At 47.3% G+C, this 23898-nt stretch overlaps 1 protein-coding gene across 1 annotated transcript in view; it reads right to left on the reverse strand.

Annotated features, from left to right (window-relative positions):
• The window catches only part of GIGYF2 (GRB10 interacting GYF protein 2), a 1722773-nt gene that overhangs the window by 23749 nt on the left and 1675126 nt on the right, over positions 1-23898 (reverse strand). The window contains exon 25 of the mRNA XM_086942529.1: positions 1491-1702. Within this exon, the coding sequence (XP_086798655.1) occupies positions 1491-1702 (212 nt within the window). The remainder of the gene's footprint in view (positions 1-1490; positions 1703-23898) is intronic.

Here is a 23898-nt window from a genome sequence, read left to right on the forward strand (position 1 = left end):
CTCTAGCTGGGTGCCCCATGCCAGTTGTGTGGGCACAGGTGCATGAGCCCAGTGCCCCTACAGTACCCAGGGCCATTCCTGGGCCCTGTAAGTGCAGTGCTGCCCTTAACAGTATATGGTGATGGGAGGGTGTCATTACGAACTCCACAACACCATGATGGCTTCACTGAAGACTAAGAAATTTGATATCAAACTCTTCAGCACACTAAACTCGCACTGATGCCAGTGTGGGATTTAATGTAAAATGCACGACAGAGGGCATCTTAGAGATGCCCCCTGAAACCTAACCAACTCCCAGTGTCCTGATTGCGTGGCTACCGAGGCTGGCACCACCAGTCATGTTTCTGGACCCCTGGGTCGAGAGCCTGTTGCTCTCTGGGGCCTGAAACAATGCGCATCCTGGGTCGAGGTGCCAAGCCTCCTCCCCCAGATGGGCAGGGGAAGTTTCAAAGGCATGCTGCCTTTGTGAGCTTCTCCAGGCCACTTGCTGTACTCCGCAACTGGCCCCCACCGGTTCTGACCCCACTCTGGTGGGAACAACAGTGGGAAACCCTAAGTGAGGAAAGGGGATGTGCCAGCCTATGCCAACGCCACCCCTAAGGTGGGAGAGGCGAGGTGAAACACAACTTCGGGCTCCGGCCATCTTGAGGATGGGGAGCCCTACCCAATCAGAGCTAGGCTCCTGCCCCCCTCCCACAGGGGAGGAGCAGGCTAGGGGGTGTATTCACCCCAGGACAGGGACCAATTGGTCTCTGCCCTTGCCCTACCTGTAACGCCTCTAAAGTTAGTATTTAGGGGCACCATGAACCTTCCTTCCTCTGATCCAGATTACAACAAGAAGAAGAAGAACAAGAAACAAAAAGACCTGCCGTGCAGCTGCTAACAAGAGGACGACGCCCACTGACTTGGCCCCAGAACCCTACAGGCCTGTTGATCCTTGAACCTGCTCCTGCGAAACTCCGAAACTTTTTTATGTTTGCCATGTACAGATTCCCCTCTTGATCTCGGACTGCATTTGATTGCACGAGAGCACACTTGCCGTACAACTTTAAGTTGTGATAGGAGCACAAGCATCACAATTACACATTGCGCAGATCCAGCACAGATTTCGGTTTCCTGCAGTCTGTGCACAGTGTAAATCCAGTCATTAACTTCCATTGTATTATGGAGCCACCACAGAGCCCCACAGTTTTACCTACAGGAACACAACTGAATTGCCAGTAAACTTCTCCAGCTACAGCCTGGCGCCTGGGAGTATTTTAAATGTGAGGACCTGCGGTTAGAAGTAATCACCAGAAACACAAAAACATAGTAAAAGTAAAAAAATAAAGGGATTATAGGCGAAGGCACAGGTTAGAGAATTCTTTCTAACACAAACGTTTAGGGAAGGGAACATAACCACCTGCAACTAGGGCATGGAATATAAAAAAGAGGAAAGGAGGACGTTTTTCAAATGAAACATACAATAACCTCAGAGAAAGCATCTTTACCTTAAGCTGCAGTTATTCTTACTCTTGTTTCTGTTGGCAGTGTTACGTGGCCCAACATCCTTTGCAGCATCGTCCCAGAAGCCCAAATTGGAGTTTTTGCTGTCTGCGTTGCTCCATATGCTGCTGGAGGAGTCAGAGGTCCACTGGCTGGTGGGACTTGTATTTATAGTCCCCCAGACAGAACTCCCAACATTGGTTTGAATGCTAGAAGGCTGATAAGAAATATAAAAAGGTAAGAAAATGTGGCAAAGGAGGACGAAATCAAGGTAAGAGATTTCTTTTGCAATTAAAAGTGTTCCACATAGTGCAGACCTAATCATGACAATTTTCAGAACTCTAAACAAGGCACAGTTTAGAATGGAAGATATTGGCGGCATGGTACAAGGAAGCTAACTAAAGAGTAGCTTTATCTTAAGCGGAGTCTGCATCATAGAGAAACAATACAGTTTACATATAAGTATACCAGGGTTTACAATGGTTTACATGATAGAGGCATAAAAATGAATTTAGTGGCAGTGCATCTTGGAGTGTACAAAAGTTGACCTTGATTACGAAAGCAAGCGATTGAACTAGTAGCCAAAAACCCATAAAATAACACACTGGGTCTGTGCTCAAATAGCGAAAAGGACCAGCAGTACAAAACAGTCTATGTAATCGGAGAGCAATGAAGTCATCAGGAGTTTCCTTAGAGTTTCAAGCTCAATCAAAGAGATGATCGGATTTATTTGGCAGGAAATCTCAGTTGCAATTATGAGCACAGAGAGCAGCATACACTTCATCCTGTCACACAAGAGATGAATACGCTTCTAGAATTATGCAACAATCTTGCAAATGGGTTCTGAATAGAAAGAAATTAACCGGGGAACACCGACTAGTCTATTTCATTTCTTGAAAAAGATTTGAACAGTGTTCTTCCTTCCAAGTAACCTGGAACCACAACTGATTCCCAGATTCAGGGTCAGGAATTTATTTATGAGTGTTAGGATAGATGACTTTTACATAAGACTGTTTTTTTTCAGCGGAAGGGCTTTGATAGGCTGCCAAATGAGAGATGAGAGCTGAATGACATGATCGGATTTTATTTTATGCTGGCCGATCAGTAGAGGGGCTGTGACATGTAAAGCTGCCACTGGGAAAGACATTTTTTCAGGAGACCCAAGAAGATAATAAACTTGTCCAAGGGACATAAAATAAACACTTTCATAATAGCAGGAGAAAATGCTCTTCAGAGTTTTGATTTCCTGCAGCTAGTATCTTGCAGTTTAACCACAAGCCTGTAATTTGCATGATCCTAGGGGCCGAAGTTATGGTCATCAAATATAAATCTTCTAAGTAAGTAAACCAACAAACTGCACAGGTTGGAATGTTGAAGCTATAAGGAAGGAAAAACATCAAATTCAACTCCTACTAAAGTACTATAAACGGCGTGGGAAGAAACCAGTATTGCACACCTTTTCGAAAACCCATCTATAGGGGCGACCTAAACAGTTGATCAAGGAGTCTCAGACTGTGAGGAAATCGGCTGTATTATATGGTGTGGTTGTGCGGCCTCACAGTTTCTTACACTAAACAACCCATTTAGGTCCAGTACGTTTAGTTTATGAACTCCTTAGCTCAACCCAGGATAGTTGTGGCTCGGAGCAGTCGGGCTTACACAAATGAACAATTGTAAAGTATTTAAACAGCACCAAAACAATTAAAATAGAAATACACGATACTCAAGAAATCCAACACCAATCTATAAAAACGGATTATATTTTCATGTAATTTTAGACACCCAAAAAATAAAAGGATCTATCAGAGGGTTTCAGAGTCGCAGCTTTTTAACGGTGTAGTAAATATGCAAATTTTCCATTTAACTGCAAACAAGTATTGGCAAATTCAAAAAATGTGACACTTAGAAACTTTTTCAAGAGAAACTTTTTCAAGAGAACTTTTTCAATGCAATAACTTAAGAGTTACTTTAGGCGACTAACTCTGGCAAGGGGTCAGAAGGGGACGAGCAAAGCACTCAGAAACAGTTACTTCTGTTAAGTACACAGGCCAGGCCCATGTAGCGAAGCTGCACATGTTCTTACATTGTTCTCTTTTGCACAGAAACATTACTGCTGTGACTTTTGCACATATTCAAGTGCATGACTATGTTGGATTCGTTTCTCAGAAACTACTACTGTTTACTAATCTAGATCACATAACATTATCACAATGCTTCGAACAACAGGTACAAGGCCTTTACGCACAAATGTTGTTCTATCGACATCCATGGGACGACAGGGCTATCTACATATCCATAATATTGCTAATCTATGCAAAGATGCTTTTCATTATAAATAATCAGCCTCTCATAGGATTAGCAGAGGAGGAACTTTAGCGGGCACTGAGGGTCCCTGTATGTTGAGACTTCACCATGCAGCGGTCTGACATACATCTCTGTGAGGGCTGTCCAGTTCATGACCAAGACAGGGTCCTACATTATCGGCCAGTTAATGGGGCTGGATCGTCCCTGGGAGGGGGGATTCTTGGCTTCACCTACACACACACTCTAGGTACATGCAGAGTAGAGTTTGCATAGTAGGAGTACTTCAGATTACTACCTTGTTTTATATGCCCGCATATACACTCTGTTTTAGTACCATGGTAGAACGTTATCAACTATATACTCTTTTGATGCTTGTAATCACTTTCATGATTTGCAAAAATGAATCAATTAGAAGCAGTCTTTAGTCAGTTCCAGTCATAGCCATTACACCTCCTTGTCATAGACTCTTATGGAAGTGATCCTGATGCAAGATATACAGGATGCTGAAGATGCTCAAGGATGCGGTGCAGTCAAAAGGGGCTTCCAGCAGCTACTCCTCAGTCCACAGGTTTGGTTAAGAGGTTCTGGCCACATGGGTGGACTTCCCCGAAGTCCTCTCAGGCCTGGCAGGAATCCAGTCGCCACTGGACTACCAGTCTCCCAGTATCGCAGTCACACTTGTTCCTTCCTTGGGCGATAACTTGCCATCTGGGTGACCAAACTGCACTCTGACAACTCTCCCAGGTCCAGCAGATCTGGGAGCAACTTTTGAGCTGCAGGTCCTTGTTCCTGTAGTTGTACAGTAGCGAGGACAGTGATATGAAGGTCTGAACTACCAACTTGCCCCAGTAGGATTTTTCAGCTGTTGTGGCAGTGGGCTGTGAACAGGTCATCAGCCAATTGACCCTTGGAGTCTTACTTAGCCTGGGCTCAGGAGTCGACTTCTCCATGAGTAGGACACAGCAGGTACAGTTCCTTCTCCTTTGCTAGCCACCAGGTTCAACAGGTGTAGTCGACGTCAGTGCAGCTGGTCTTCGCCGGGTCCTTGGAATAGCAAGGCAGTCTTCCTTTGGTCCTCTGCTCCAGTCCAACAAGTTTTGGGTGCCCTTTTTATGCCCAGAAAATGCCCTCCGGGTAGAAACGCTGTGAGTAGCTTGTGGGTTGCTAGGTTACCTCACTCTAGATGACAACTTCATGCGATGTATGAAATCAGGTTATCCCAGAATTCCCAACTCTCCTCACTCTCAAGAGGCCAGGACTCCTCCTTCAGTGTGTACAGTGCACAGGCCCAAGCCAGAGTTATGGCCACCACAGAGGCTACTGCATGCCCCTGAAAAACGGATTAAAAACTGCTTTCCCCTCGTTGTTCCCAGTGCTGGCCTGCCTGCCTAAACAATAGAGCAGCCCCCTCTCTCAAGTGTTTCCCATTTGCCATTCAAAGGTGGCTTCTCCTTTGAAGCTCTCCTTTTGGGCCAACATCCGTGTGGCTTCCGGCCTGGAACAGGTAATACACCTCCCCAGTGCAGGCTTGTGTTGTGTCCTTTTCTGGGAGTTGTTTGCGCATCCTCCCCAGGAGGGCAGAAAGCAGCCCCAAGGACAGATCATAAATGGGTACAGGAGACTGTGGGAAACTAAGTGGCAACTTTGTAAAAGTTGCACACTGCATCTAGTTATATTATTTTTGACTAAGGGCATCGAGTCAAACTTAATTTAATGAGTTGTTTGATACTTTACAGTATCAATTTTAGTCCCAGACAGACCTTAGCAGGGCTGATGTGGCAGCCTGCAACTCTGCACTTTCCAATGGGGCTGCTAGCCTTTTCCATAGTAAAAACAACAAATGTGGGCTTTTTCTGTTGAAACATGTAAAAACACAAGTTCCACTTTTTAATACACAGCACCCTGCTTTCAGTTTCGATAGGCATACCTTAGAGGTGACATATATACTAAAAAGGGATGACTTGCTATGCCATTGCTTTAAAAGGCAAAATGAAGTTAGCAGATAAGGTGACCTTTATAAATAATTCACCATCCTTTCATATTATTCTAGCTGAAGAGCACGGGAAAGCAGATTATTGATTAACTGGTATAATAGTAACTTTTTAAAACCTGCTCAAGTGACAGACGAGTTGGAAGAAATACGGGAAGCCCTGTTGCCACATTATCCACAACCAATTCTTATTATTTGGGCTGGTGATTTTAACATGCACTGTTGTTCCAAATCTGGCTAACATATTTGTGGGCTAACTGATTCTAATGACTTACTGCTAGTCCATATATTTTAACCATCATAATTTTGAAAATGTTATAAACAGGTTTTGATATTCCTGGGATCTAGTTATAATACACCCATGTCAATCCTCCACAGGTCAACTTCTCCCAACTTTCCAACCAACCAGGGCCACCTCGACAATTGATTTTATTATTATTCATGCAAATTCTTAGAGAAGCATTAGGTCCCCATTGGCCGAGATGACAGGATTTCGTGATCATGCTTTTCTGCTCTTTTCCTTTGCCTGGCCTCTTTCTGTCAAGTCAAACCTTCTCTTCGCTCCAAAAACCTATTCTTACTAGAAAAAATGGTTTAACACTAAGGTGGGAGAAAATTGATCCCATTTCCTTCCTCCCAAAGGTTAAAAAAGAAGCGTTCACTGAGATTCTATCTTGCTTGGAGCTCCAAACTAATAGCTAACAAGTTGTAACAGCGTTTAGCAAAATTCTAACATTTATTAGTTCTATTCTCTTACTCCCCAGCAACATGCAACACTCCACTACCGACTAGATGGTTTGATGAAAACTGCTCAAAGGTTTCTAAACAACTTCTAACTGCTCTTAAAAAAAATCCTAGAAACAAAGACCTGATAAGAAATCTTCGAGCTGACTATAAGTCGGCAAGGGAGATGAGAAAGAAACAGATGAGAGAGGAAGCAAGGGGAAATTTGCGTGAGGCCTCCAGGAGCAAAATGGAGCAATGCCTTCAGGAAGGTGGCGATTGCCTCTATTTTGCACGAGCAAGAAGTCCCTCTCTCGTTCTCCATATAGATAAATCCTCTTGGTGGACTCACTTCCAGGACATTTTCCATTTATAGAGGGTGTTTGTGTTCCTTACTTCTTTACTCCGTTCCTGGTTTTGCTCTGTCCAACACACTGTCAGACTGTCCAATGAGGTGAGGAGTGGTTTGAGGCTGTGGCAGCCGCTGCAAAGGAAGCAGGAAACAAGCGCAGCACGGGGGAGAATCCATACCTCACCTACAATTTGCCATCGGAAAAAACACTCCCGGGCGCAGCCGCCCTGATTTTGCCGGCAAAATGTATACGGCCGGACAGACGCGGATACTGCGGCCAGGAGTCCGCAGCAAGTCTACGTCTACGTGACTGACTAAGCACCCGGCAGCCTAAAGATCATCTGCCGAAACCCAAATATAAGCCCGAAAGATCAATAAAGCAGAAGAACAAAAAAGCAAAGGTGAAACGAAAAAGTAAGGGGTCATTTCAACCCAGTAAAAAGGAAAAAGGATAAGGTATCGGCAAGAAGGGGAAAAGGCGCAGTAAGGGCATCAGAAATGCCTTCAGGAAGAAACAGAGCTGCCCAGGCTCAGGCCCAGGACCTTGACAAAGGTCATGGGAAACCTAGACATCCAAAGAGGTTTAGGAAAGACTCCCTCAGTCAGGAGCAACAACAGGATTCAGTCATAGCCCTGAATGTCACAAATGAGAAGAAATCTCCCAGCAAAGTTTCTGCTAAGAAGAAAGCAAGGTTGGTCCATAGGAAAAGGAAAGAGGGTTCTAAGATAACAGACTTCCTAACCGCCAAAGGGTTAGCAAACAAGGGAAGTTCAAAAAGTGCAGTGCCACAGATGGAAAACGGATCCAAAGGTGCACTTTTAATAAAACAGCAGTCCGACCAGGAAAACGGAACAGAAGGTGCACCCTTAATAAAACAGCGGTCTGACCAGGAAAGCGAAATTGACTTTCAACTAGCAAGGGAAGCAGTATCCAGAAAGGATGGACAAAGCCAAGAAGGAACAGCAGACATCTCAATTCAGAAGTGCGCAGTCAGCACGCACATAGCAACAAACTCAGTAAGGAAAATAACAACAGAAGCAGTCATTCACAATCAAATCTTTGGTGAAACTCTTTTCCTTCGATCTTAGCAACTGGGATAAGCAGGGGGAAGAGAGTCAGTCAATTCCAGCAACAAGAATCAACAGATTTACCTGCCAAAGGAAAAGTGCTTGACCACAAACCAACGCAACTGTCAGCAATATGCAACAACCTCTCTCTCACACAAAAAGAGGATACAAAATTGTAACATTCAACGGACCTCATCTGTTAAAGAAGAGGCTCTGTCAACTCAGTCATTCCATGCAGTAGGGACAGACATGTGTAAGGCAGAAAGCCCTTTAACTTTAGACAAAGGGACACCATCAAGCTTGCGCTTATTAACAGAAAAGTTAAGGGCCACAGACATCTCACATCAGCTAGGAGATCAATTCCTAGAACCAAGCAATCATCTCTCTCCAATCAAATATACTCACTTAACAAACATGGAAGATCAAGCACCACCCAGTACCTGGGGCATCCTTTTGTCAACATTGGAGTCTATTTCAACAGCAATTTCTCATCAAGCGGACAAACTATCTCCAAGTGGATCTACTAAACATAATGGCAACATAAAGAGTAGGTATCGAAAAGAAGTTACAGACACTCAACCCCCTGATCATGAGAGCTCAACAGCGTAGCTATACACAGCAAGTCAACTGCAAGTGCACAACGACATGTGTAAATCAGGGAATACTAAACAATCCTGACGAATATACTGATGGAAGTGAGAGCCCAAGCTACCAGGCCATCTAAAAGAGAAAAAGACTGGGCAGTGGAGGATTTTCCCAGGAAAACAACAGGACTGCCACCAAAAGATACAAACACTCCAATAACCGAAACGTCGAGTCTGGAAACAACTTTTAACAGAAACAAGTGAAAGCAACTCTAAGGGAAAGATATTAACCCTATTACAAACAGAACCAAGGACAGAATAAAACAAATAGCGGAGGTCAAGCCTGTGCTCTCAAAAAAAAGAAAAAAAGAGGCAAAGAAAAGCACAAAACAAAGGGAAAGCAATTAAAAAAAAAAATATGGCCATTATTCACGCAACATTAGAATGTCAGGTCCCAAACTTTAAAAAACGAAATAAAAACGGCATCAGAATGTAAAATCCCTATAATAAGCACTCAAGGAACCAAACCACAGGAAACGAGTGAACAACCAAAAGTGATACCGAAAGTGGATTGATATTAACTGCAGGAGAACAAGAGAAATCACCCAACAGGCAAACCCTAATGGCTCATAAGTGTCGGAAATCCTCCAACACTCGAAAGGAAGGTAATACTAAATCAGAGGGATATGTCCAAATGAGACCTGGGATTCGGGAAATTACTAAAGAGGAAGCCAGAAATAGATGTCCCCCCGGGGTGGAAGGCAAGGATACACCACTGATGCAGGCGCCACGCACAAACACGCCAAGGGTCAATGATTCAAACAATAGTGTTGCTCCCAAATTACATCCCAAGAGGCAACTTTGACACTTTAAATAGAGGCACAATTATAAAACTGGTAAAGGAAGTGCGGGAAATAGCATATATCAATTCTTCCAATTTGTTATTGATTGAATTCAAACCGCATCCATCTATGATTAACCCCTTCGCTGCTGATGACGAGCTGAGCTCGTCATGTAACGCAGTATTTTTTAAAAAGCCGCACAACGCAAAAATCACCGCAGCAGCGATGCGGTTAAGAGAGAGGTAACAGTAACAACTTGGTCTTCACCGGAAATTGCAGAGCATATAATGACCCATAAGCAACAGTTTCAGGCTAGGGCTATTGAAATACAAAGGATAGAGGCCCTATGTTACCCTGGTCCGCTTCTCCCCAAAAAGGAAAATGAGGGATCCCTACTGAGAGGTGCCATAGGTGCAGCAACAAATCAGACAGATTTTGAGAATCTAATAATCACAAGGCCCCTAATAACTGCCCCACTCGGAAGGCATATAGTCAAATTAAATACGACCAAACAGGTGACTAAGGAAGGGGTTACCAAAACATCGAGTTAACTCACAATCCTGACGAGCCAAAGCCCCACAAGAAATTCAAAAATTATCTAATATCTGCTCTTGGAACACTCACAGCCTAGAAAATCTGTTCGGAAACCCTGGTGCATTGGAATTCCTGCAAGCGTATGACATCATCTTAGCCCAAGAAACTTTAAGCAAAACTCCCTACAATATTATAGGTTTCATCGGTCATCACGTACTAGCAATAAAATCTGCAAAATTTGGACACCCAAAGGGCGGTTTGTCCTTGCATTTTTCAACCAAATTAGACTGGTCATTAGAAAAACTACCCATAGGGATGCATTGGGTTCTTGTATCCAAGCTGGAACACCATAAGAATGATGGGACTCTATCAATACTAATACTACTAAATGTCTACATTCACCCAAGTGAGGAGACGAAAGACGAGCATATGAACATGTTATTTAAAATAATAAAATCATTACAAAGGCTGTATTGTCAAGCACAGTTCATTATCTCAGCCGACTTTAATATCAATTTATGTAATATCCCTGGGAATCTGAACAAAAAGGGAATCAACTTTAGACAATTTCAAACACTAGGATTGACTCACCTTAATGGAAACACAAAAGAGGATTCACCAAGTGCAATTACTTTTTAAGCGGGATCAAAAGTTCAACCATTGACCATACCCTAGTGAGTAAAACTGTAGCGCAACAGACGCAAAAATTCCAAATCAAGTCACACAGAGAGCAATCACATGCCACAAACTTTGCAATTGGAGCTATTTACAGCCAGGCTGACAGCAACTAAAAATCTACTCTCAACTCCACATGCCTACAACTTAAAAAGAATGAACTGGCTAGGAACAGGGATTGGGAAGGTAATGGCTGAAGTATATCGCAAAGCGAGCGGGCACGAGTGAAGGAAGTGTAGAGGAATCCGGAATTTCAGAGACACCGCTAGCCGGGAAGGGCGAGAGATTAAGAGCTTGGGAAAATCTAGTGGGAGCCCTAATGGAAAGCTTCGCGGACAACAAGAGGCAATATCCCTCTAAGCATCACAGGAATCCCATTTGGACAAACAGTCACCATCCCTGGTTCAGTCATAAATAACAAAAACAGAAAAGCCTAATGGTGCGCAAAATAAGAGCTGTCTCAAACCAGCTAAAAATGGGGGGAAAACCAGACAGAAGTGAGCTTAAAAATTCAAGAAAGCAATACAAGAAAAACTGTCAAATAGCCAAAACCAGATACCTCGTTGCAATACAGAATACACTTCTTTTGGCAAGTAAACAACGGAACAGAAAACCCTTCTGGTAGCAGATAAATTCACTGACACTTGGGGAAAATAGACATCAAAACGCAGGGATAAATGAAGATACATGGGTAGCACACATAATGAGTATGTATAAAGAACCAAAGCTCAAATCAACACCAATCAGTCAAATAGCAAAAAAAGACTGCAAGAAGAGCGAGGAACGAAAAACAGAAATTCCCCCTGGGGTCATCAACTTGAATAACATACATATCGACCTACAACACAAAAACTCATATGAATTAAAGGAAGTAAACAAATTAATAAAAATCATAAAGAAACTAAATTTAGAGGGCGCACCAGGCCCCAATGCACTTTTTAGGGGAGACGCCTCATATTGGGACCATTACTTTACTCCACTCTTTAATGAGTTGTTCATTACAAATGGGATCCCAGAATCATGGTGGGGAAGTATCATCCAGCCAATTTTTAAAGGGGGAAACTCAACAAAGCAGACAAACTACAGATTGATTGCTTTATTTGATGTTGAAGCAAAGCTATATGCAAGCTGCCTGTTAACCCAATTGCAAAAATGGTCAGACAATTACAACTGCATCCCAAGATCTCAAACAGGGTTTCGGGCCGGAGCAGGCACGCTAACAAACCTAACGGCACTAACATTGCTAGCCGAAAAAGCCAAATTTAGGAACACCCGCTTGCTAGCCTGTTTTGTGGACCTTGAGCAAGCTTTTGGCAGTGTGCCCGGTAAACGTCTATGGGAAAAACTGGATAGCTGGGGCATCACTACAAAGTTATTAAACGCCATCAGAGAACTATATTTGTGCACATGGAGTCGGGTAAAGTTAGGTGATGGCCGGTGGATAACAACGAAAATATACACCCAAAATGGTCTGAAACAGGGGTGCCTGTTTGCTCCAACTCTTTTCAATCTGCATATATCTGATCTTGAAGACATTCTTCTGGAAATCAATAGTCATCCCCCATCAATAGCGAATGAGGAAAATCAGGTGCCTTCAGTACGCCGACGACCTAGTACTATTAAGTCAAACTCCAATCGGCTTACAACGAGGAATGAGTGCTTTAGCCAAATATTTGACAGAACAAGGGCTAGAACTGAATTTACTAAAAACCAAGTTTGTACGGCTGGGCAGATGCCAAACACAAGAAATTCATATGGCATATAGAGGGTAAAATAGTTGAAGCGGTCACCTCCTATAAATATGTTTGATTCATGGTACAACAAAAATTGAGCTATACATCACAGCTCACCTCAATGAGGTCAAAAACTCAAAACCTGATATACGGTTTTAAGGTACTAAAAAAGAAATTGAGCTGTCCATCATACGGTAATCTATTAACTGTCATGCAGGCACAGTTAATGCCAACAGTAACCTATGGCACTGAAATAATGAAAGGTTGCGACATCCCTGCCTTGAACAAAATACAAACAAAAGTCTATAAAAAAGTCTTTCATATGCAACAATGTGCATAGCCACCCCATGTGCGGCTAGAGTGTGGCATACTAAATCAGGAATTTCGGAGCAAAGACGCCTTTATTAAATTATGTTGGATGTTGTGTGCTTCTGAAAGCGGGACCATAAACCAACTATGCTGGAAAGAAATAGGACTAGCAGACAAAAAGAAAAGAAAATGCACGGATCCTGGGGTAGTTATTTAAACCAGGTGATAGAGGACCGGTCTGCGCAAGACATTTGGAATCTCAGCGTAGGGAAAAAGGCTTTCAACAAATTAAACAACACTACAATAAAACTCTTGTCTCACTCAACGGATGAGAATACCTTACTGCTTATACGGCATGCCTGGACGGTTATCAGCTCATATGGGAAAAGGAAGCCTCAGGAAAAATTATCAGCTTATTTCTCACCTAAACTAAAACATCAATTTATGAGGCTGCATCTTGGCATGTGGGAAACAAAATAGTTAATTCCAGCATGGAAGGCTAAAAGTGATATTCGAGACTGCAGACTTTACGGATACAAATATTAATCTATTCAACATATTTTTTGTGTATTCCCAAAGTTATTAAAAGAACGGAAGTCACCAATAAAAGCACTACTGAATAGAATGAGTATACAAACGTGTAGAGAAGCTGTAATCACCTGGCTCGACAAGGCCACAATCCCCCTAGTATGCAGTGGAGTGAAACTTTTAAATGTGTATTTAAAGGAAATTTGCTGAAACTGTGGAGATCAAAATAGACTGTCACAAAGACATGAACTCCCTTCCATTTTAAACTAATTTTATATTATTGATGCACAGAAGTATTTTGTAGATCAACCGTGTAAAAATTCTACTAATGATTTTACGTGTTTATAGAAGTATGCAGTAGTACTATTTAAATGTAATGGGTGTAATGGTTTTTGTTTTTAAAAGACCGATCACTTAAATACATAAATCTGAAAGTAAACCTATAGAGGGATAGAAATACAATAGACTCTGAGGATTCTCCTCTGGTCCATTGGGGATAGATTTCTCCTTAGAAGAAATTGAGCTTGCACTTTCCCAATCGCCTGCCTTAAAGGCCGCAGGTCCGGATGGGGTCCCATTGGATATTTTGCTTGTACATAAACCTTGGTGGGCCCCTCTACTGACCCAAGTTTTTAATGTTGTTGCCAAAGTGGGTCCCCATGCATCCTGGAAACAATCATTTATTATTCCTATCGAGAAGGGAGGTCCATCAAACCCAGCAAATTACCATTTAATCACCCTACTGGATAGTACTGCCAAGTTAATGGGGAGATTGCTTTTAAAGAGATTAGAGGACTGGCCACTTAAAAACAATCTTTTAGCCAAGATCCAATACAGTTTTAGAAAGGGGAGGGGTACGGTTGATCAAGGCTTAAATTTTGCCTTGATTGCAGCTAAATGTGTGCGAGCTAAAAAGGGTCAGTTCTACATGGCCTTTATAGACATGTCTGCGGCCTTCGACTGTGTGAGCCACACCACATTGTGGGATCTCATGGAGTCGAGGGGCGTGGAAAACTCCATAATCCTTTTTTATTAGAGAGCTGTATAGAGAGACAGGGGCTGTAATTAGGTTTGGGAAGCAGGGAGAATGTACAAAATCCTTCAGAACTGAAAAGGGGGTCCACCAGGGGGCGTTCTCGCCCCCTTTTTCTTTTCGTTATATACCAATAATCTTAAAGCTCTGACTGCAGAATGTAGGAACGCCCCACCTGTAAGTGGCCTTCGCCTGCCCGCTCTGCTTTACGCAGATGATGTTGCCTTGATGCACAAGTTACTTACCTTCAGTAATAATATATCTGTAAGAAACAGTAGTTAGTGTTAGATTCTTTACCTTAGAATATCACCAGGTGTCAGACTGGATTCCTAAAGATTTCATGAGCAGTACCCCTGCGCGTCGCTAGGTGTCATCTGCGGCTACGCGTCCGTTGTCAGCGTCGCACGCGGATGTCAGTTCCGTACATAGCTTTCCACACCAGGAACACAGAGCCATACAAGAAACCGACACTGGTGCCATGAAAGTAAGGCCCTCAAAGGGAGACACCTTAACCTTAGATATCGGTTCGCAGAACGGGGAGGATGGGTGGGGCGGTAAGGAATCTAACACTAACGCACAGGTTACTACTTGTGTAACGATATATCTGTAAGAGACATTAGTTAGTGATAGATTCCTTACCTTAGAATATCCCCAGGCGTCAGACTGGATCCGGAAACTTTTGCGTAGCAGTACCCTTGCGCGTCGGTAGGCTTAGTCTGCAGCGCCGTGATGACGTCGTCGGAGTACTTAGACGCCGCCTCCGCGTGCTGACGTCAGTTCTTAGACACAGCTTTTCCGCGCCAGAAACGCAGAGCTATGCCAAAAACCAACACTGGTGCCTTGAAACTAGGGCCCTGAAGGGAATGACCTTAACCCTAGATATCGGTTCGCAGAACGGGGAGGATGGGTAGGTCGGTAAGGAATCTATCACTAACTAATGTCTCTTACAGATATACCGTTACACAAGTACTTGTGCATCTGAAAGAGACACATTAGTGTTAGATTCCTTACCTTAGAATAGATACCCCAGCAGTACCAACCCCGGTGGTAGGCCTGCGAACCAAAATCACACCAGAAAGTCCTGGAGAACGGAACGGCCGAAAAAGCCATCTCTACGGACTTGGCTGTTCAGGCAGTAGTGCTTAGCAAACGTGTGCAGCAAGGCCCACGTAGCTGCCCGACAGATGTCCTGCAAGGGGACTCCCCGACCCAGGGCAGTAGTAGCCGTCGTGGCCTGAGTGGAATGGGCGCGCAGCCCCACAGGAGCAGCTTTTTTGCCAGTAACAGACCTTGATGCACAAAACGACCAACCAAGAGATGGTCCGTTTGTGCAAAGCCCGTCCCTTTTTAGCGCCCACGTAACCAACAAAGAACTGACTGTCCACCCGGAACTGGCGTGTGCGGTCTAGATAGAAGGAGAGGGCACGTTTTGGGTCCAGACGGTGGAGCCTCTCTTCCACTTTCGAGGGAGGTGGAATCAAGGTGGGCAAGGTGATGTACTACCCGATATGAAAGGCTGTAACCACCTTGGGCAGGAAAGAAGGACAAGTCCTCAGAACAACTTTGTCCGGATGGACAGAGAGGAAAGAAGGCTTAGAAGACAGAGCCTGGAGCTCACTCACTCTGCTGGCAGAGGTGATGGCAACCAGGAATGCAGTTTTAAGAGTCAGAAAACGAAGAGGACAGTTATGGAGGGGCTCGAAAGGAGTGCACATCAGATAGGTCAGTACAAGGTTCAAGTCCCACTGAGGCATCACAAAGGGAACAGGCGGGAACATGTGCGTGATGCCCTTGAAGAATCTATTTACAACAGGGGAATTGAAAAGAGAAGGCTGATCAGGAAGCCTTAAGAAGGCCGAAATGGCCGAGAGATAGCCTTTGATAGTGCTCAGAGCAGAGCCCTGCTGAGCAAGAGAAAGAAGGAAGAGGAGAACCTCTGAAAGGGGGACAGAAAGAGGATCCACAGCCTTTGCTGTGCACCATGCCACAAATTTGTTCCACTTGCCGGCGTACACCGATTTTGTTGAGGGACGCCTGGCTGCCAAAATCACATCACAGACTTCAGGAGGCAAGTCAAATGGCCTCAACTGTCGCCGCTCAATCTCCACGCATGTAAGTGGAGACTGGACAGGTTCAGGTGGAGGACCGTCCCCTGCTGCTGCTACAGAAGGTCCTCCTGAAGAGGCAGACGAATCAGGGGATTGACTGACATGCTCAGTAGCTCGAAATACTAGTATCTTCGTGCCCAGTCCGGAGCCACACGGATGAGTTGGGCCCGGTCTCGCCTGATCTTCTTCAGCACTCTGGGAAGAAGTGGTATAGGCAGAAAGGCGTACAACTAACCACAGATCCACTCGCAACGAAAAGCGTCTCCGAGCGAGTGCCGACTTGGAGATTCCAACACGCAGAACTGATGACATTGCACGTTCTCTTCGGTGGCGAATAGATCTAACCAAGGCTCTCTCCACTGCTGAAAGAGACCTGAGTTCAGACATCATTCGTGATCCATCATGCACCGGCGGCTGAGTTAGTCTGCCCTGGTATTCAGTGAACCTGCCAGGTGTTGAACCACCAGGGTGATGCTCTGGCGTTACAGCCATGTCCAGAGGCGCAGAGCCTCCTGACAAAGGGTCCACGACCCCACCGCGCTCTGTTTGTTGCAGTACCACATGGCGGTGGTATTGTCCATGAACACCTGCACTACCCTTCCCCGGACAGAGGGAAGGAATGCCTTCAGTGCAAGCTGGATCGCCCGCTGCTCCAGAAGGTTGATAGTGAGCCGGGACTCCGCCAGAGACCAGAAGCTTATGATCTCCGCCTCTCCCATGTGGTCCCCCCATCCCAGGTGGGACACATCCGTAACTACCACGTGCTCCTGTTGGGGAAGGGAGAGGGAGCAGCCGCTGACCAAAGCCACCATTGCAACTGTCTCGCAGTGCCCTCCGAGATCAGGACGTGGTCGGACAGGTTGCCCTGATGCTGTGCCCACAAGCTTCAGGTCCCACTGCAGAGCCCGCATCCGCCATCTGGCGTGATGCACCAGCAGGATGCAGAAGGCCATCAGCCACAGGAGCCGCAGCGTCAACCTGACCGAGCCTCGGGATAAAGGCCAAAAGATCGTAATCAGAGCCTGAATATCCCGAACCCGCTGCTCGGGAGGATGAACCCGAAACTGCGCAGAGTCCAGAACGGCTCTGATGAAGAGGAGCGTCTGAGAGGGGCACAGGTGTGACTTCGGCACGTTGATGGAGAACGCCAGCAGGTGCAGGAGGTCAGCCGTAGTCTTGAGGTGGGAGAAGACTGTCTGGGGCGAGCCCCCCTTCAACAACCAGTCGTCAAGATACGGGAAGACTGGAACCCCTGATCTGCGCAGATGAGCTGCGACCACCGTCATCACTTTCGTGAACACCCGAGGGGCACTGGTGAGGCCAAAGGGGAGCACGGTAAACTGAAAGTGCTCGTGGCCTACCGAGAACCGCAGGTAGCGCCGGTAGGCCGGCAGGACGGGGATGTGGCAATATGCTTTCTGCAAGTCCAATGCCACCATCCAGTATCTAGGGTCAAGGGCAGCTAGGACCTGAGCTAAAGTCAACATCTTGAACTTCTCCTTCTGACGGAAGCCGTTAGCGCTCCGGAGGTCCAAGATAGGGCGTAGGCCTCCTTTGCCCTTCTTGGGCACCAGAGAGTAGTGGGAATAGCAACCACGTCCTACTTCTGGCCCAGGAATGTGCTCAACGGCCCCCTTGGCCAAGAGGGCCGTAACGTCCTCCTGCAGAAGTTGCAAGTGATCCCTGACATACGGTGGTACTGCGGTGGCATGGCTGGAGGGGTCGCCTCGAAAGGGAGGGAGTAGCCCATTCGGAAGATTTGCAGCACCCACCTGTCCGACGTGATGGTACGTCAGTGGAGGAGGCGATGGCGGACCCTTCCCCCCACTGGCATCGAATGGGCCTGAAAGTTCGGACTAGGAAGGCTTTGAGGCAGATGCTGAGGGAGTGGATGTGGACTGACCTTGCCGTTGTCCCCCGGCACCGCCACGGTGGTTAACACGTCTGTGGCCGCGTTGAGGCTGGTTCTGCGGCCTATGGCTAGCAGGACGCGTGGGGGCGCCCCTTCCTTGGCCACGAAAGGCGCCCAGGATATGGAATGCCCTTCCCCCGAAAACAAGACTCAACCCTTCCACTGCATATTTCAAACTGGAAGTAAAAGGCATTCTTATGGCAAAATTCACTGAAACACGAACCTATGATTCCGTGAGAACATCTGTACACGGTATCAAACTAGTGAACCTAATCAATCTATGTGCTGTTACCATGTCTCTTCTGTTTGCTCTTGTTTGGCACCTTATTGCTCTGCTTTTGGTTGGCTCAATGATGTTATTCTTATTTGACCTACTTATCTTTACTGTATTACCATCAGTCATCAGGTCGCTCCTGTTCTGCCTTTTACTGCCTGCTTTTTGTTTGCCCTATAGTGTTATGTATACTTCACTGACCTATCTTGTATGTATGTATGTTATTACTATCCCCATGTACTGTAAAGCACTCGGATACCCGCAAGGGGCTTGTCCGCGCTCTATAAAACTCTAAAAATAAATAAATAAATCTGTATTTCTATATGATTATGTTGAGATTGGTCAACATTGATTTGTGTCAAATTTTATAATTGCACCATACTAAACTCAGATTAAGTTGTCAAGTGGTTTACAGACAGGGGGTGTCTCGGGAACATCATCCTAAAGCATTGGCTAGGGTGTTGTATATTTTAGAAGACTGAATGGATACATGGGCTCTCTGCACCCAGAGGTTAGAGAGGGCACGTGCGTGACAACATCGGAATGCTTGGTCTACACTGGATTATTGGCTGGTGTCCAGAGATCTCCATACTTGGGTCAAGGAAGACACACATCTTCGACGCACACTCTCTGATCATGCACCCACTCAGATTAAATTGCAGATTCCACCGCAGTACATACAACCGTTTAGTTGGAGATTCCCATCTGCGGCATTACGAGATTAGGTCTTTCGGGAGGAACTTTGGGAGAAACTAGTTGAATATTTTGAGAACCTGGAGCGAGACATCCAGGACGTGGAGAGGGACAACCGGGTGAGCCCATATAGTGCCACTACGGCACAACTTAGGGCGAAATTGACTGAATTTCTGGAGGAGGCAGAGGGGGAAACGGCGTATATGTATCAACACGCTCAGGCCAGGCGTTATGGTGAGGGGGACAGGGCTGTGAAAATGTTGGCTAATCTACCCCAATGGCGAGGCCTGTCGGGGGGGGGGGGGGGGGGGGGGGGGCGGAAGGGATAGAGATGACAGACCGGGACAGCTTCATAGGGCGCTCCCGCCGAGACTTCGGTTTCAGACGTTGGCAGGCTTCACAGTCCGTGGAGTCATGGTGCTCGCCCAGACACCACATACAAATAAGATGCAGGTCTGTCGCGGACATCTGCCGCGAACAAGAATTACAAGATTTGAAGCCCGAAGGCATCGCACTACGGATCCGCGTTGCACGCGCGGAAAAGAAGGAAACTGACGTCAGTGCGCCGGGAGGGACTTATATGACCCCGCTGACGTCACGTACGAGGACGACGTCAGGGCAGGGTCGTGTGGCGCCGTACCCCGGCGCGCAGAGGTGCAGCTGCAAAAAAATCCGGATCTCTTCTCACGCCTGGGGATATTCTAAGTTAGGGAACCTGCGGTTACGAAAAGCTAGCTTTCATTTCTCCCTCCCATGCCAGTTATTCTCTCTTGAGGTCGAAGCAGGTTTCGAGGGTTTGCCTCTATCGGTGTACCTTGACTTAGACCCATGTGGCTCCTTGAACTTCACTTGTTCCTCTGATGTGGACAATTTCGGGGTCATTAATGCTTTCTTCGAGTTGGAGGTCCTTGGCTCAACTGTGTCTCAGCTCTGAGGTATTACATTATGATTGTGTTCCTCCTTCAATGCTTTCTTGTGGCCCTTGCCAGTTTGGCCATTGTGATCTCCTTGAGTTCTGGGTGTTCCCCTAGGGCCTCCTCCGTCTCTAGGGTATTCTCTTGGTCCCTCGACACACCCAGATTTTTCAAGAACTCCTGTTTTCTGGTCCCACATCTGCTTCTGTGTTGCCCTGATGGTCATGAGGAAGAACTCTGCGCACTCTCTGCAGTCCTCGGCACTATGGTCATTAGAGACGTAAGGGTTACAAACCTCATGCAAGTCCATCTGTGCATAATTATGGTGGCACTTGGGGTACAATCTAGAAGGGTATGCCCCATGACCCCTTCTCATTCTCAGCCATGCAGTCTTCTTGTGTCTGTCTTCTCACCAGGGTGTCACTTGGTGATTTTCTGTGTCCTATGTCCTTTTAGTCGTCACCAATCTTGGTTTCGTGGCGATACTCAGCTGGAAAAATATATTTTTCTTCTTTATTCCTTCTTCCTCGACTCCGGAGCTCTCCCCTAGGCTTCCAGACCCAATGGCGTAAAAAAGAGATCTGAAGTCAACTGAGTCAAGGAATTTCCAGGGCATACGTCCGAAGTCACACAAGTTGGAGTTTAAACCCAAATAGCTGACAACACACACAAAACAAGCATTTGCAATGCAATGGTCTCGGCATCATTAAAGGTAGAGCTATTGGCATTGCTCATGACATTTCTTTTTTTTTCTTTAAATCAAAAATAAATGGCCATTGTCATTAACATTGCCAATACACAGCACTCTGCACTCAACAGCACACAATGCTCTGCACACTTGCTCTGCACTCACTGCTCTGCACTCACTGCTCTGCACACTCACTCTGCACTCACTGCTCTGCACACTCACTCTGCACTCACTGCTCTGCACACTCACTCTGCACACTCACTCTGCACTCACTGCTCTGCACACTCACTCTGCACTCACTCTGCACTCACTGCTCTGCGCACTCGCCGCTCTGCGCACTCGCCACTCTGCGCACTCGCCACTCTGCGCACTCGCCACTCTGCGCACTCGCCACTCTGCGCACTCGCCACTCTGCGCACTCGCCACTCTGCGCACTCGCCACTCTGCGCACTCGCCACTCTGCGCACTCGCCACTCTGCGCACTCGCCACTCTGCGCACTCGCCACTCTGCGCACTCGCCACTCTGCGCACTCGCCACTCTGCGCACTCGCCACTCTGCGCACTCGCCACTCTGCGCACTCGCCACTCTGCGCACTCGCCACTCTGCGCACTCGCCACTCTGCGCACTCGCCACTCTGCGCACTCGCCACTCTGCGCACTCGCCACTCTGCGCACTCGCCACTCTGCGCACTCGCCACTCTGCGCACTCGCCACTCTGCGCACTCGCCACTCTGCGCACTCGCCACTCTGCGCACTCGCCACTCTGCGCACTCGCCACTCTGCGCACTCGCCACTCTGCGCACTCGCCACTCTGCGCACTCGCCACTCTGCGCACTCGCCACTCTGCGCACTCGCCACTCTGCGCACTCACCACTCTGCACTCACCACTCTGCACTCACCACTCTGCACTCACCACTCTGCACTCTGCACTCACCACTCTGCACTCTGCACTCACCACTCTGCACTCACCACTCTGCACTCACCACTCACCACTCACCACTCTGCACTCACCACTCTGCACTCACCACTCTGCACTCACCACTCTGCACTCACCACTCTGCACTCACCACTCTGCACTCACCACTCTGCACTCACCACTCACCACTCACCACTCTGCACTCTGCACTCACCACTCTGCACTCACCACTCACCACTCACCACTCACCACTCACCACTCACCACTCTGCACTCACCACTCACCACTCTGCACTCACCACTCTGCACTCACCACTCTGCACTCACCACTCTGCACTCACCACTCTGCACTCACCACTCTGCACTCACCACTCTGCACTCTGCACTCTGCACTCACCACTCTGCACTCACCACTCTGCACTCACCACTCTGCACTCACCACTCTGCACTCACCACTCTGCACTCACCACTCTGCACTCACCACTCTGCACTCACCACTCTGCACTCACCACTCTGCACTCACCACTCTGCACTCACCACTCTGCACTCACCACTCTGCACTCACCACTCTGCACTCTGCACTCTGCACTCACCACTCACCACTCACCACTCTGCACTCACCACTCTGCACTCTGCACTCACCACTCTGCACTCACCACTCTGCACTCACCACTCTGCACTCACCACTCTGCACTCACCACTCTGCACTCACCACTCTGCACTCACCACTCTGCACTCACCACTCTGCACTCTGCACTCACCACTCTGCACTCACCACTCTGCACTCACCACTCTGCACTCACCACTCTGCACTCACCACTCTGCACTCACCACTCTGCACTCACCACTCTGCACTCACCACTCTGCACTCACCACTCTGCACTCTGCACTCACCACTCTGCACTCTGCACTCTGCACTCACCACTCTGCACTCTGCACTCTGCACTCTGCACTCACCACTCTGCACTCTGCACTCACCACTCTGCACTCACCACTCTGCACTCACCACTCTGCACTCACCACTCTGCACTCACCACTCTGCACTCACCACTCTGCACTCACCACTCTGCACTCTGCACTCACCACTCTGCACTCTGCACTCTGCACTCACCACTCTGCACTCTGCACTCTGCACTCTGCACTCACCACTCACCACTCTGCACTCACCACTCTGCACTCACCACTCTGCACTCTGCACTCTGCACTCACCACTCACCACTCACCACTCTGCACTCACCACTCTGCACTCTGCACTCACCACTCTGCACTCACCACTCTGCACTCACCACTCTGCACTCACCACTCTGCACTCACCACTCTGCACTCACCACTCTGCACTCACCACTCTGCACTCACCACTCTGCACTCACCACTCTGCACTCACCACTCTGCACTCACCACTCTGCACTCACCACTCTGCACTCACCACTCTGCACTCACCACTCTGCACTCACCACTCTGCACTCTGCACTCACCACTCTGCACTCTGCACTCTGCACTCACCACTCTGCACTCTGCACTCTGCACTCACCACTCTGCACTCTGCACTCACCACTCTGCACTCTGCACTCACCACTCTGCACTCACCACTCTGCACTCACCACTCTGCACTCACCACTCTGCACTCACCACTCTGCACTCACCACTCTGCACTCACCACTCTGCACTCACCACTCTGCACTCACCACTCTGCACTCACCACTCTGCACTCACCACTCTGCACTCACCACTCTGCACTCACCACTCTGCACTCACCACTCTGCACTCACCACTCTGCACTCACCACTCTGCACTCACCACTCTGCACTCTGCACTCACCACTCTGCACTCACCACTCACCACTCACCACTCACCACTCACCACTCACCACTCACCACTCACCACTCTGCACTCACCACTCACCACTCTGCACTCACCACTCTGCACTCACCACTCTGCACTCACCACTCTGCACTCTGCACTCACCACTCACCACTCACCACTCACCACTCTGCACTCACCACTCTGCACTCACCACTCTGCACTCTGCACTCACCACTCTGCACTCTGCACTCACCACTCTGCACTCACCACTCTGCACTCACCACTCTGCACTCACCACTCTGCACTCACCACTCTGCACTCACCACTCTGCACTCACCACTCTGCACTCTGCACTCACCACTCACCACTCACCACTCACCACTCTGCACTCACCACTCTGCACTCTGCACTCACCACTCTGCACTCTGCAC

The sequence above is a fragment of the Lissotriton vulgaris genome, chromosome 11, assembly GCF_964263255.1.
Source record: "Lissotriton vulgaris chromosome 11, aLisVul1.2, whole genome shotgun sequence".
NCBI classification, from domain to species: Eukaryota; Metazoa; Chordata; class Amphibia; order Caudata; family Salamandridae; genus Lissotriton; species Lissotriton vulgaris.